General features: G+C 42.5%; 2 protein-coding genes across 13 annotated transcripts in view; one reads left to right on the top strand and one right to left on the bottom strand.

The window, feature by feature from the left end:
- EVC2 (EvC ciliary complex subunit 2) overlaps positions 1 to 9,659 on the bottom strand; it is a 72,922-nt gene extending 63,263 nt beyond the window's left edge. For 6 of the 7 annotated variants that reach the window (XR_009968037.1, XM_062636320.1, XM_062636321.1 and 3 more), the window contains exons 1-2: positions 9,489 to 9,659; positions 6,783 to 6,837 (exon numbers count right to left, since the gene is read on the bottom strand). Coding sequence is in view for 5 of the 7 variants with exons in the window: in XM_062636320.1 (XP_062492304.1) it covers positions 6,783 to 6,837; positions 9,489 to 9,659 (226 nt within the window). In the remaining 2 variants the exon portion in view is untranslated. The remainder of the gene's footprint in view (positions 1 to 6,782; positions 6,838 to 9,488) is intronic. The other variant, XM_062636323.1, reaches the window with a different exon arrangement.
- Positions 9,660 to 9,780: 121 nt separating this feature from the next.
- The window catches only part of EVC (EvC ciliary complex subunit 1), a 58,843-nt gene continuing 53,566 nt past the window's right edge, over positions 9,781 to 15,057 (top strand). For all 6 annotated transcript variants that reach the window (XR_009968038.1, XM_062636328.1, XM_062636332.1 and 3 more), the window contains exons 1-2: positions 9,781 to 10,043; positions 13,946 to 14,056. Coding sequence is in view for 5 of the 6 variants with exons in the window: in XM_062636328.1 (XP_062492312.1) it covers positions 9,873 to 10,043; positions 13,946 to 14,056 (282 nt within the window). In the remaining variant the exon portion in view is untranslated. The remainder of the gene's footprint in view (positions 10,044 to 13,945; positions 14,057 to 15,057) is intronic.

Below are 15,057 nucleotides of genomic sequence, written 5' to 3'. Positions count from 1 at the left end.
CTGTGTCAATATTCAGAACAAATATATTTCTCAGTTGAGTAAGGGTCTCAGTTACATTTCAGCTGAATTGGAGTGCCAACAAATCAAATACTCCTCAATTTGGTAATTACCAATATAAATGCTGTTTATACTGTTTTATTTTCATGAACTATTAGTCCATGATATCACACAAAATTATAAAAACTGTTTTGAAATCATATCACTTTCATCTACTAAATTAAATGCACCTATGACATTAATAAAACGAGCTTATACTAAAAATCAGTGGTTTAATATACTAAATTGTCAAAAGGTAAAGCTGCTGAATGAAGAGAAAAAAATGTAATGAAAATTCAAAATTATATTTGGCTGCCTATGTTTAAAAGAGATTTTTTTTCATTCTTTGCGTTAGAGTTCTCATTTATTACTTATTTTTAAGTCCCATATTTTAATCATTAGCAATATCTATTCATATGAAGAAAACCTCATTTTTGGCAAATGACATTTTTCTATGAAGTTTTCATTTTTAAAACCTATTATATGTTCACGAAATATAAAAAGCTGAAGATACTAAAATCTCATTAATTTGAGAAGCAGCATATTTTTGAAAAGACACTGCTCTGTTGGAAAACCAATACAGAGAAATTCTGTTTCCGGTAAACAGGAAAGACATGCAAAGAGCATTCAGAATTGGATTTTTAAAAGGAGGTCCTATAAAGGACCTTGAAGTATTTATGCACATGAATGATGAGAAGATTTTTGTTAACATGAATGAGATGCAGTCCTGCTGCTTACAGCACCCAGATGCAATGTGCACCTTGAGGAGCTTCACTATCACCCCATGCTGGAATAGCATGCTTTTATTTGGGAGGGAGTACATTGGACAAAGTTGTGGATATATGGGCCAGGAAAAGCTAGTTGTTTATATTTTGCAATCAGCTTTAATTTACTTATCTAAGTTCTACTGAAATACTTAAACCACTGCTAAGCAATGAAACAGACACAGACTAATTTAGGGACTGTAAAAATAACAGGATAAACTTGTTGAGAACAGTAATATGTATAGTTACAATACCAAATGTCTACGTATCTTTGGAGTTGGAATCCTTTCAGGGTAGTCACGTATGGCATATTTCTCTTTCAAGACAAACAACAGCCCAAATCACTCATTATGATACCAGTGCTGAACTGTAAGTGCTGCACAGTAAATCAGCCCACCTGGCCGTGGCACTCCCCAGCAGATCCAAGTATCATTCCATATCCCACCTCCAATGGCTCTAAACCTATGTTGTGGCTACTGATGAAAGCCTCTTCACAGTTCTGTATAGATATATCTAAACACTGAAAAAGATTAATTTTATATTTGCTGTGTCTCTCGTACATTAATGCAATTATCATCCCATTCCTATGGAGATGGAGCACCAATTCTCCTTGTTTTCTTGCCAGACTATTGGAGATGCACATTCACTTATAGCAGACAGAAACACTGACTGAGGAATGGAGCTTCTCTGTGGGGCTTCATAAGTTTCAGCTCACAACGGCAAAATGTATGGGCTGCATTGAGCACCTGCTGCCTTGAAAGTACCTCATTTAGCTGACCATTTCCTTCTGTATTTTGGATGAGGGAGGTCAGTCAACAAGAAGGAGATAATTGCTTCATAAAATATCTTTTGTTCTTGTGCCCTGTGCAGCATGACATCTGCATCAGCGCACCCAACTGCACTTTTCACATGACAGCAAATCCTGATACTCCCCTTCGAAGAGCATTAAGTCCACAGTAGCCAACTGAATTAACTGATCATATGCTTTGATTCTGAATAAATCTCTGTGCTAGTAATTACACAGATAAGTCTGTTTTCAAGTTATGCTTTACAATCCCAAGATAACAATGCCCAGATCTCAGCAGAAGTCTCCAGGCATGTTATCTGGCTGCTCCACCACTGGTAATTGGAGGTTGGGGATTTTGCAGGTTCCCGATGTTATGTTAAGCAGCCCCAACACTGGCAACGATTACAAGGATACTTCTGCAAATTTACTTGTATCTTCCCAGAACTTAGTGGAAGGTTTTGCTTAAATAGATTCAATCAGTGTGACACGTGTCTATATAGCAACATGTGCCTTCCTCCAGACTTTTTTCATCCTTTTCATTAATCTTTAATGATATAGACTGTTTTATAATATACCGGTTTCCCTGGAGAGTAAAGCAGCACTCTTCTATCTCATTATATTTTGTAGTATTTACTGTCAGTTAAATAACTTTTTCCTGATCCACATATATTTAACTGTCACTACAACTGTCACTAGAACATTATACAGCTCAGTGCCACTGACCTACAAGAACATCACTGCTTTTCCACATAACTTGCTGTATACCCTTAACATCAAGACAACATAACTGTATTTATGCATTCAGCTGCTTTCTCTTTTCAGATTAAAGTCCTAGATGGATTGTAGATGGCTGATGATTGCTTGAAAAGCCGGATGCTGAATATCTGAGAAAGGACAGTGCAGGCATAACACATTCTGCAGTTTTCACACCTACTGAAATTGCTTGGGTTTTTTTCTTTAACAAGTAGATTCATCTGAGGTTAGAACATACTAATATTTGACCCCTTGACTTTCATGAACAAGCACTGAGCTTTCTTTTGGATACCCTGCTGCTCAGAAGTGCAAGTGCACCATTGTCAGCGCGCCTTCAGAGGTGCATCCCAATTCTCATCAGTCTCCTTGTTCTTTCCACTCTCTTCTCAAAGCTTCAATATTTGCTGTTTTTCTGGCTGTTTTCAGAAAAGCCATTATCAGAGCTGCATGGTCTTCACTTCCATTAGTTTCTAAATAGAAACTATTCCCACACCTTTTCAAAAGGGAAACTTTGCAAAGCAGGGGAAAAGTTTGAAGCTTTACACACAGCCCCAACAGCCCCAACCTCAGCTGGGCTTGCCAGGCTGCCACCAGGCAGTCCTGGAGTACAACGCTCCAGGACAAAACATTTCCCAGTGAGCAAACCAGCAGGTGTGAGATTTAATCTGCGGCTTGCCTGCAAACATCTCCAAAGATGCTGAGTGAAAGAGTTCATCAAAGAAAGGCAGCAATTTCACTTTCTTTTGAGATGTGATACAGCATCACCATCTAGAAGATGAAATTTTCTTTGCTTTGTTTTCCTTAATTAAACGTTCCGCATTTTTATAATGTTACTACTGAGTTGTTAATATTTCATCTTTTAATTAGCATGTTACTACAATGTTTTCCCATGACTTAATCCTCCATTAAACCAAATATAAACAGATACGCCAGAACCCTGTCTTAAACTGCATATTCCTAGCTAATTACCAGGGCTGGTAGTCAACTAAGTATTGAATTACAAAATGAAAACATGAAAATAGATATTAATGTAGCTGAGACAGCTAGATTAGCATAACTCATATTACTATATATTACTATAGCATTCACTCAGTCCCACATAAGCACAGTGCTACAATACGAATGACAAATGCACAATTGATCAGAACAGTCTCTGCTATTTAATGCTGTTCAAGTTTCTTTGCTGTTAACCTAGGCAGAGAATTTTATGCACTATTGCTTTGGGTGGTGATCTTTTGCTCTCTTGGAACTCCAACCACCATATATAAGGCATGCAATACACTTAGGAAGGAGAGCTCTTCACTTCAAGCCCTAGCTGAGTTCACTTGCTGTTCAGGGCATGCAAATACAGAGAGGATCTGACCTGGCACAAAATGCAACTACTACGTGTAGACTGTGGCAACAGTGGGTCTGTGTTGCTATGGCCTGGGTGTGGAAGGATAGGTAACTTTCTAAACAAAAGCAACTGTCCTATTTTTGTGATCAGCATACTGTCCTTTGCTAAGAAACTAGTTTTGTGTAACAGCAGAGACCCTCAGAGCTAACGCACAAGCCTTTACCACTGGACTAAACAGGCTGAGTCCTGAACATGGCAGCGGGACAGATGGACTGCCATTCCAAGGGCAGGTATAACACCATAGTGCCTTACCTGTCCTTCATAGAAGCTCAGGGGAAAGTTATTCTTAACCATGGTAATTGAGCAGGATGACACAAAATTAAAATAGTCTTATTACAGGACTTCAGTATGTCCTTAAGGCTTCCCTACCTTTACAACACATCCTAACCTGCCAGATTATAGTAGAAAGTGAAGACTGACAACTTTGTGAAATGTCAAGTTCAGAATTAAAAATTACCTGACACTGTGATCTAATTCTTAAATCCCAAGGGCTGCATATTTCAAGTCCCACATCTGCAGTCTGATTTGCTTTACCCTAGAATTTATCAGGAAAGCTTTGAATAATCTTGCTTTATTTCAGCGGGGAAGAAAAGAGTTAAATATACTTGCTTACTATATTTTTCTTTGTTGTTGTTCTGTATTATTCCCTGGCCTGTAAACCATCCAGAATACACAATCCAATTTGAAGTCCTTTCAATTACACACAACAATGAGCAGGCAAAGGTAGCAATTTACTGTATTTCAGTTCTGAATGTTGCCATTAGCTTTTCTTGTTACAAAGTCAAAGAAACTATGGGCATCAGCAAGACAAACCAGATCTTTCCAGGCCTGTTTTGAGTATGTCAGAGCAGATTCAAACATAACTCTCAAAAAATCTATTGTGTTCCCCAATCACGGGGCTATTCTGGGATTGCTTGTCATCTTATCCAGAAATAAATCAAAAAAGCTTCCAACAGTGAGACCAGTGTGCTACCATAAACCATTTCACTTCAACACACTGCCACTTTCAATGACAAAGGTTTTATGCAGAAGTTCTGATCTTGCTGCTTTCACTGAGAACATCTCCAGTAAGACCTAAAGAGTCTAGTACACTGATTAAGCAAACCAATAAAAGATAAGCTTTAAATACGTTAAAAATTCCTGTTTATTAGAATGGGACAATTCTCAGTTATAAAATCAAGCATACAATTCAGTGCTTCCATCAGCCCCTCATTTAACATGTGCATTCACCTACTAACAAAACGGCAGAATTTCCTAGAATCATTTAGCTTGGAAAAGAGCCTTAATAAAGTCCAACCTAACTTTTAGAAGGGCCAAGTCCACTTCTAAACCATGTCCCTAAGGGCCTCATCTACACACCTTTTAATATCTCCAGGGATGGTGACTCCACCACTTCCCTGGGCAGCCTGTTCCAGTGCTTGATAACCATTTAAGTGAAGAATTTTTTCATAATATCCAATTCAAACCTCCCCTAGCACAGACTGAGGCTGTGTCCTCTTGTCCTGTCACTTGTTACTTGGGAGAAGAGACCAACCCCCATCTCACTACAACCTCCTTTCAGGTACTTGCAGAGAGTGATGTCTCCCCTGAACCTCCTCTTCTCTAGGCTAAACAATTCCAAGTCCCTTAGCTGCTCCTCATAATACTTGTGCTCCAGACCCTGCACGAGCTTCATTGCTCTTCTTCGGACATGCTCCAGCACCTCCATGTCTTTCTTGTTGTGAGGGTCCCAAAACTGAATACAGTATTTGAGGTGTAGTCTCATGAGTGCAGAGTTCAAAGGGATGATCACCTCCTTAGTTCTAGCTGGCCACACCATTTTCAACCACTAACTGCGCGTCCAATCACCCCACTTCTTTAGCACCATGAAGGTTCTTCTGAACTACAAAACTGCATGTGTTTCCTCTTAAATGATGGTACAGTAATAATCTGCAACCAGTCAGAAAGCAAGATGTGAGCAGCAAAGATGACATCGAATAAATACAGAAAAAAAAACAAGGAAGCTCAGCAAATCTGAATTATTTAATATATCTCATATTTAAATTAATAAATTCATTTGTTAATTAGCCATGGCACCAGGCAAAGAAATTAGAGGCATCTCATTAGATGACTGCATCAGAGCGTGTAATTTCTTGGCAAATGCATGTCAAGAAATCACCTCTTGGGGAACCACAGCCATGGGGGGGTTACTTCAGACACTTCAGACACAACAGGAGTCAATGCACTGTATGAGGATGTCATAATCTTTCAGGGTACTCACCTCCACTATGCTTGGGTGAAGCAGCACACTATTTATTATACACATATAAAGAAAATAAAGACCAGAGACTAAGAGAAACTGTGATTTGTTCAAATGTACACAAAGAGCCTGTGTCAGTCAGCCCCCAGACACAGCTCCTCCAGGCTAAAAGTACTTTTCTAAGTATCAGATCAGGCAACTACCACTTCCTTGGTGCATCTGAAATCAGTGACAAGTGTACTTGGTACCTGCTGTGAAGAGTATTAGTATCCCAGCAACAATTCCAGACACCCTACATCTGTAAGTCTTTACCAACTTGGTCCAGGACAAAGCATACTAGTTATTGTAATTGCAGAGGTCTCTGAAAATGCCTTCAAGAGTAGGTATTGCAACAGCACTAGTAAATGCATAGAGGTTAAGATAGCTTCTGAAAAGGAACAATATCTTGATCAGCTTTAAACAATATAGGTTTTTTTTTCATAATACTGGGAACACTGGTCATCAAAGGGTACTCCCCTATGTCATTATGTTTACTGAGGAAAAAGGACTGTTTCTGAAAATGATTCAGAGCAGGGTATGAACTAAGGTTTTCTCACAGGTGCTTTATTCCAGATGAGCTGTTTAGGTAGTGTAGTGCACTCTTATTCTTAACTTCTATGCAAATACTCAACTGTGACCCAGGATTAAGAGTCCCACTGATGAAAGCAGACCACCAGGGCACAACTCCAGTCTCCTGCCCACACCCACAACCATGCCTTTGGAGTCCCAGGACATCCACAGTGCTGAAAAGACAAAACAATTACATACCTGTCATTCCCAGACATCCCATCTCTTTTTGAAGCCAAAGATTATCTTTAATTACCTAAATACAGAAGAGAAGAATTATAAGAAAAAAAATGTTTTGATAAATGTATAATATTGAACTCTTACACTGAATTTATGCATCACTACTAGACAGAACTTTATTCCACAAAGCCTTGAGTTTCACAAAATTAACTATGAGAAGAGAGATACAGCATGGCTTTAGAGGTCTCACACAGCTACGTTAAGCAGTCTAAGGCTCAGTTGTCTCCCACTATGGCTATACACACTGGGGGCTCAAACCGTACTTACATTTCATATTATCAGGCTGAGCAGAAGGGTTTGCTCTTAGTTTGTACTTGTAAAATAACCTTTCCAAAGACAGATTTGAGGACAGGGGAAAATGCCATCACTCGCAGTCAGCAGGAATGTGTCCATCACAAGTCTACTGATGTTATGCGCATTTTTCCTTTGGAGTATTACACAGAGCCTTTCAAAAATACAATGGGCGAAAAACTGCAGCTTATGAGGCAATATGCGATAGCCTCCCGCCTGCACAGCCAAGAGATTGCTACAGAAATCACAGCTTTAAAAAATCAGTAGGAGAAACCTGCATTTTTAAGGATTGTTAATGCCCAGTGTTTTGATCAAGAGCTAGTAATCATGCAAGCAAGTTTTCATTTAACAAAAATACTTCCTAGTAGGAAATAATACAGAGTTAGGAATGTCAGCTGATTAACAGCAATCTTGTAAATTCGCTGAATGACATGACCTGCACTTGCTCTTTCTGTTTACTCCCAAGCACTACATGTGAGTAATGTTAAGTACTGACTTATGTCAACACCACTGTTACAGTACAGCAAGTTAGGGGCAATTTTCTTCTTTGCCTGCTCAGGGAAGGGAAGCCGTCAGTTTGATTACTGCTAGAGCTATATGTTTAGTTAACCTTATGTGAAAATAGTTCTCACTTCAGAGAGGGGACTTTGCCTCAAAATAACAGAAAATGCAAGACATCTCACAAATTTGGATGCACCAGGAGCCCTGAGTTTTGAGCACTCTGGAATACAAGTACATGGGGATTTGAGGCAGCTCTCGCGGAGGAGAAACGAAGGACAGAGGAACAAACACAGGTGGGAACATGCAGCACACCCTGAGCAGCCAGAAGACACAGCTCTGGGAGACCCCAGGAGCTATTTCCAAATACCTAGTTGTACGCCGAAGTTCTCCAATGCTATTAGAAATTTCTTCTCATTAGTTAAACAATCTGTATGACCCGTAATTTTGAGTAGCCAAGCACCTCAAGAACACAGAAAGATAAGAACAGGAAACTCAGTGGCAAACTTTCACAAAAAATTGGCTATTGGATACATATACATATACATATATACATATTTCCATTTATGATATGGATATGCAGCAATAGAAATCACGTTAAAAGGCAATTCAGCTTTGCCAGGTATTTCTAGAGCAGTCTAGAGCCCCAGCTCCATCAAGAAAATGTGTACTAGTACACTAAATGGATGTCATGACACAAGTTTAAAACACTGGTGAAAATATAAAGCACCAATACAACGGTCTATTATGTTAAATGTTGAAATAAATCTTGTTTATAAATACAAATCTCAAATATTACCCTCATGCACATCAGCATATACATGAATGTGAATGTTAAACGTCAACAGCCCCTTTGTAAATGATCCTAACAAGAGAGTGGCCTAAGCATGCATAAAGGCTTACAGAAAATGTGAACTGCTATCTAACAAGCTTTACTTCTTACTTCCTAGGTTATCAGTGTACAAATGGCTCCTGATAGAGTCCAGGCATTCATTCATCTGTGGTTTTACAACTGCTCATGCACAAGATTTAGTGTGTTTGTGTATCCATGTCAGTCAACTAGAAATGGCATTACAGCATTCCTTGTTTTTTTCTTCTGCCTTATCAGACATTCAGTTCTCCGTAGTCTGCACTGCAAAATATTGTCTGGATGTTCAGCACGATTCTTCGACTCTGCTGCAGTGTATCGGTAACAGCAGAGGGCATTACAAGGGGCTCTGCATTGGCAAGTAGAGCCAATTCTACAGGCCAGCACTCATGCCATGCTTCAAAAGTAGTTACTTCAATGCAGTAATATTGCCAGCGGACAATTTAAATGAAGTTTTAAATGAATTTGTTTTTTCTGGTGGAAGGATCTGTTTGGTGGAAAGGTGGTTTGTTTGTTTTGGTTGGTTTTGTTTTTTTCACTTTCCTGCAAACCTATTTCCTGCTGATTAGACTTTTTGTAACCACACCACAAACTATTGTTTGTGACTCCCTCCATTCCCCACCGCCACCTCGGGTACTCTCCACGTTGGGTAGAAGAAACCGTGTTGACACATTCTGAGGCGGCTTGACAGATACCTAGCTAAGTAAGGAGAAAGGATGAAAACCAAAAGCAGTATTTTAAACGGCTGGTGGCACTCCTACCAGCGGGCTGGGATCAGCGGGTAAAGGTGCTGTGACGAGGTAACGAAGCGAGGCCATTGCCAGCATGCGGCACATCACAGCGGGCCCCGGCAAGCCGAGCCCTGGCCACGGCTCTGCCACACACCGCTGCCCCTGCGTCCTCAGATCGGGCCTCTCCTCCGCCCGCCACCATCCGCCCTGGGCCCGCGGATCCGCCCCGCTGAGGGCTGACCCACCACCGCGCAGCGCCCCGCGGCCACACCGCCTTACCGCAGCCGCCGTCTGAGCGCAGGGGTCCCGGGGCGGGCCCAGCACCCCGGCCCCTTCCTCGGGGCTCGGCGAGGCCCGGGCGCGCTCGGTGGCCGCTGCGAGGGGCTGGGCGGGCACGGAGGGCCCGACGGGGAGCACCGCCAGCAGCAGGCTGGCCAGCAGCCTTCGCATGGCAGCGGGCAGCTCCTCCGCGGGCACGTAGGTCGCTCCAGCGCTTTGCAGGCGCTGCCCCCGAGCCAGGCCTGGCCTCAGCCTCCGCAATCACCCGCCATCGGTCTCCTCCCACCGCGGCGAGGACGGGGGGCGGGCGGCGGAGGGGCCCTAAGCAGCAGGACCTCCCTCTGCTGTTTGCGGGCCGGGCCGGGCCGGGCCGGGCCGGGCCCTATGGCGGCGGCCGGGGGCTGCGTACGAGCGGTGGGGCTGCAGTTCTGGGCTCACTCGCTACAGACGCTGTCCGCCCTGCTGGCCCCCGCCGTCCTGCTGGGGCTATTGCTGGGCGCCACCGCTGCCGCCCTGCTCTGCCGCTACGCGCTCGGGCAGCGCCGGCGGAGAGAGGTACGCGGGGCCGGCGGGCGGTGGGCTTGCAGCCGTCCCACGCCGCTGCCCTCCGCCGCGGGGGGGGGGGGCTCGACCTGTACCAGGGTGAACAGCTCGGAGGGGTCGGTTTTGTGAGGGGAGACGACCCCTCCGTATTTTCCGCGAGGCCCGGGGGTACTGCTGGCTCGGCCCGTCCCGCCGCTCGGAACAGCCGGGGCTGGGCCGCAGGTCCCGGGGAGCCCTGGGGCGCTGGGCGAGAGGCGCGGCCGGGTCAGGCCTCCAGGGCGGCGTTGGGGTGAGCTCGGCGGGAGGTAATTCCTGACCTGACACTTCTGCTGGCAAGGGTGTTACTACTTTCTGCATCAATTTACTGGAACAAACGGGCTAACTCAAAAGAGAGGCTGGTGAAGTATATGTGTCCTGAATGTTGCCCTGCTGGCCTGTATCTTTAACGTGGGTGGCCCACTAACCGCGTCTCTCATCACTTGTACTGTGCTGCTGTGAGGGGATAATGGAAGATGTGCCTGGCTTGTAGAAACTTGGTGAGGTAACTGAAAATAACCAGAAATTTCTGCCCTAAACCAGTAAGAACAATCCGATTCCCAAAGTAGTTAACAAACTTGTCCAAAGTTCCTTTTACAGACATCACAACCAGAGAATTAGTACTAGCTCACAGCAGTACCTTTGCACTGAGGGAACACACATAAATACCTGAGAGATAAAAGAGGCAGAACACATCTGACAGTACTAACAGGGTTTTTAAAGTGTCTGGTTTTGTTAATAACATAGCTGCCTTCGTGTTTTAAGGACTGTGGTGAATAGTTCGTATCTCTCTATTACAAGAACTGAGTGTTTGGACTTGAAGATTGCAGTGGCAGCACATACCTGCAGAACACTACCAGGCAGATATATTTTCTGAGAATTGTTACTGACTTACGCTTCTTTCCCCCATCGCATTTAGTCCCAGGTCATGCTACTGTATCATTGGCCGGATGTGGTAGCAGTGGTTGACAGTGGTGCAGCTGGGAAATTTGGAGCCCTGTGAAACATTCTGCCAGCCTGCGGTGGGGTGCCTGGTTTGACTTGGGTTTTAACCACATTTATTTTTTAGCTGTAACATCTCTGCTGTGTGTGCATATCTGCTAGTGTTGGTTGTCATTAAACGTGACATAAGAGAAAAATCCTTTGCTCCCAACTGCTTTTAAGTAGGAGGTTCGAAACTCCGTTTGAAGCCATGATTTAGCCTAGTAATGGAGGCACTTCAAATGCTGGATCAATGCACCCTGTGCGAGTGCAAGCCTCTCTGATTCAATTGCTCAGCTTCCCTGCCTTAATAGGTGGTATCTTTATTGTACTGTCACTACCAACTCAAATATAGCTATGTGCAATTTTACCCTTTATGTCATTTATGTCAATAGGGAATAGAAACTGACAGTTCTCTCTGGCCCAGATCTTCAGATGGATTTAGGTACTTAAATGCCATTAAAATCAATGCTGCAGCTGTGAAAGAGTTGTTTATTTTGAAAGAAAAAATAAACTGTTGGCTGGGGCACATGGAGCAGTGGACAGGTTGTATCCTATAGGCTGTCTGTGCCTGTTCCTTCTTTGTAGTGCCTGCCCCACCAATGGGGCAGGTGTGTTGTATGAATAGCAAGTACTGAACTGCACATATTACAGCCTTCTGTATCCACAGTAAAAGCAGAGATACCTAAGTTTGCCATGTAGCTTCCCAGGCAGCTGAGTTGTCCTTGCAATAGGATCAGGGCAAGTACCTGGAATCTGAAGCAGCCATATGTACTGTGATAAACTGCCAGCATTTGTCACTCAGCCCCAGTTAATCACTGTTCTGTCAATCTCAGCCTGAATCTGTGGGACTTGGATGCTTGCAGGTAAGTGCCTTACGGGTTTCTTCATCTGTGCATAGGATGTACTGGGGTAGTTTTAAGAAACTTCAGACTGCGTAGTGGATGGCACTACATTTCTATCAATATTCTCCATTTAGAGTATGCCATTGCCTGAAGGTTCTTTGTAGTAGGTTAGCTTGCAACTGCTTGTTGCAGTAATTACAATTAGACTTATTTTTCTTCAGTTTCTTAATGCTCAGTAGCACTTCAGTTGCAAAAATAACAGGACAAAAACAAATGGAGAGGAAGGTGATGAGATATGTTAAAAAGAAATTAATCCTGGAAAACGTCAAATATTTTTTAAATTATACTGTTGGAGATAAAGGAGTGAAAATGAATGCTAGATGAATATGAACTGTTGAAGAAACAGGCTGAGAAAAGCAAACTCTTCTTTTGGAGTGGCTGTAGTGTGAGATGCATTGAAGAGGGCCACAAGGATGATCAGGGGACTGGAGCACCTCCCATATGAATATAGGCTGAGAAAGTTGGGGCTGTTCAGCCTGGAGAAGAGAAGGCTGCGTGGAGACCTCATAGCAGCCTTTCAGTATCTGAAGTGGGGCTTCCCCCACTGGGGAGGGACTCTTCATTAGTAGTGACAGGACAAGGGGTAACGGGTTCAAACTTAAACAGGGGAAGTTTAGATTGGGTATAAGGAAGAAATTCTTTCCTGTGAGAGTGGTGAGGCACTGGAATGAGTTGCCCAAGGAAGCTGTGAATGCTCCATCCCTGGCAGTGTTCAAGGCCAGGTTGGACAGAGCCTTCCTTGGGTGACATGGTTTAGTGTGAGGTGTCCCTCACATGTCCCTGCCCACGGCAGGGGAGGTGGAACTAGATGATCTTAAGGTCCTTTCCAACCCAAACTATTCTATGATTCTTTGATGAACTCAACGTGGCTACGTCCTCAAGTCCTGATCTCTTAACCTAGATTTGGTGAACTTCTGGTTTGAGAAAAATGAGTGACAAGATTGCTGGGGGAGACCTGTAGCTGTTCTTTTGTCATAAGTAGATTTTTAGTAACCAGCATCTGCATTTCAGCATATTGTACAGGCTAACTCAAGAATATGATCTGTATTGTTGAGAATCCTAAGTTCCAAGAGGTGTATTTAAGGTTGTGGACCTCTCTATATTCTGAGAAAATTGACTACTTTTTATGGCCAAATGGCCAAATAATTCAAGGAGAATCTTTCCACAAGACAGTTACATGCATAGTGGCCGCAGCCATATCATTAGTCTGTATCAAAAATCAGACAGTGGGTTGAAAGACTGAAAAATAATTTTAAAAGTAGTTGAGGTAGGGTGGCTGCCATCTTTTCCTTCACTAAATAATTCCTTGCAATGTTGTATTTGGATGCATTGACTAACGTGAGCACTATTTTTGGGTCTAAGTAGTGCACAGGGAAGAGCATGTGCAGCAGGAGGTTTTGTTCTTGCACAGTCTGTGTCTGTACTAGCAGCTCTGTGTGTTTGTTAGGGAAGTAAAGGCCAATGTTACAGGCTGGTGTTGGAGAAGGAAGATGGTGAACATTTCTGATAGTTAATTGTCCCTGACAGAAATTTTCCCACAAATAAAACTTCATTTAGGAAGTTTTTCTCATAGCAGCAGAGCAAAAAATCTCAATGTTCTCTTCATTGGAGGCAATTATAGGCAATTTTAGTTAACACGTTTGACTTGAGAAGTTTGAACTTGGACTGTGAGCCCACTGCCATAGTCTGTAGTAAGATGCTTTGAGAGCAGATGGATTGATTTGACACTTGCACAGCCTTTTGCACCTTTTCAGATTAAAATTCTGCTTCTGGACTGAAAAATTCATGAAGTTCATTAATTTTAATTATTCCTTCCTGAATATGTAAAATTCTTGCTCATTTTCAGATTTTGTTTTTCCAAAATTTCCAACTGATACTGAAATAATTTTCAGGATAGAGACATGGATATGTTCAGACTGCTGTCAAAGATATTTCCACTGAATTGGTATGATTTCAGTATTATATTTTATCTGTTTTCTCTCAAAATTTCAGAGGGATGATTCCCAGAGACTTCTGGAAAGCTTCAGCTCTAATGAAAGAGAGCACACACTCACGAAAAGTAAAGCAGAACCCTGTATATCAGAGGAGGAAATGGTGCTGGAGGTAAAGCTCTGTTTTTCTTGGTGACTGTCCATTTTGCTGCATGTAGCAGTGATCACTTTCAGAGCCTGGTTCAAGCTATCTTAATTTTGTTGTGTTTGGAATTGTGCTTTTAAAAAGTGTTTAGAAAAAGTGTCAGAAGGGGTGGGAGCTGATGGCTGCTTATGAATGCAACCATTTCAGGTATTCATTCCCGTTATTAATGCCTTTTCTCTAAGGGGACTTTTGACATTCTATATTTTAATTGAGTTCTGGAATTCTTTTTGGATGGAGGCTTGTTTGGTTTTGTCTCTGCGTTGTCCTTAATTTCAAAAGGCTGATGGGAAAAGAACACTGTCAACGTAAGAAAAGGTTCTTAAGTACTGAAATCAGTGCTGATAGTTGATCCTGGATTCTTCCCTGGGGAAGTAGATTTATTACAGAATTTTGACATTAATGAAGTTCGCCCGTCAGGTTCAATTTGGAACAAATACATTTTTTCTAGAGCCTTCTTAGAGTCTTCAACTTTCAGTTGGACTGAGTAGACCAATGGAGGAAGAAAGAATAAATGAAGTAAAATGAGTGTGTTTGCAAGCAGCAACATCTTCAGTGGCTTTCTTAGAGAGGAAGTTCCCTTGTCAGGTACCAGCTGGAGATACAGTGCAGAGTTCAAATGACCACAACTACTGAAACACCACTGTGGTGAGCTGGGATTCAAAGACAATTAGAGAAACCATTTGGAAAGAAAAGTAGAAGGTATATACTTAACCCGTCCTCAATCAAAAATTCAAATTTATTTTTTTTATATAATTGCAAAATACCTTGAGAACCAGTTCTACTGTGTAGCTGTTAGATCACTGCCTTTCACCCAAATCTGATTTGATTTCTCTTTGTGAAGCTGAAGTCTGTTATATATACTTTAAATGCATGCAGAAAGTGTCAACTAAAGCCAGCCAGTCTGGTGCTTAGCTTGTAGCGAGAACTGTTTTCAAGACAAAGAGAAAATAGCCACTATTGTAAACATT

The sequence above is a fragment of the Pezoporus occidentalis genome, unplaced genomic scaffold (assembly GCF_034315485.1).
Source record: "Pezoporus occidentalis ecotype Australia unplaced genomic scaffold, CSIRO_AGI_Poc_V1 ctg48, whole genome shotgun sequence".
NCBI classification, from domain to species: Eukaryota; Metazoa; Chordata; class Aves; order Psittaciformes; family Psittacidae; genus Pezoporus; species Pezoporus occidentalis.
Note: the sequence above shows the minus strand (reverse complement) of the source record. Positions and strands in the feature narration are given on the sequence as shown.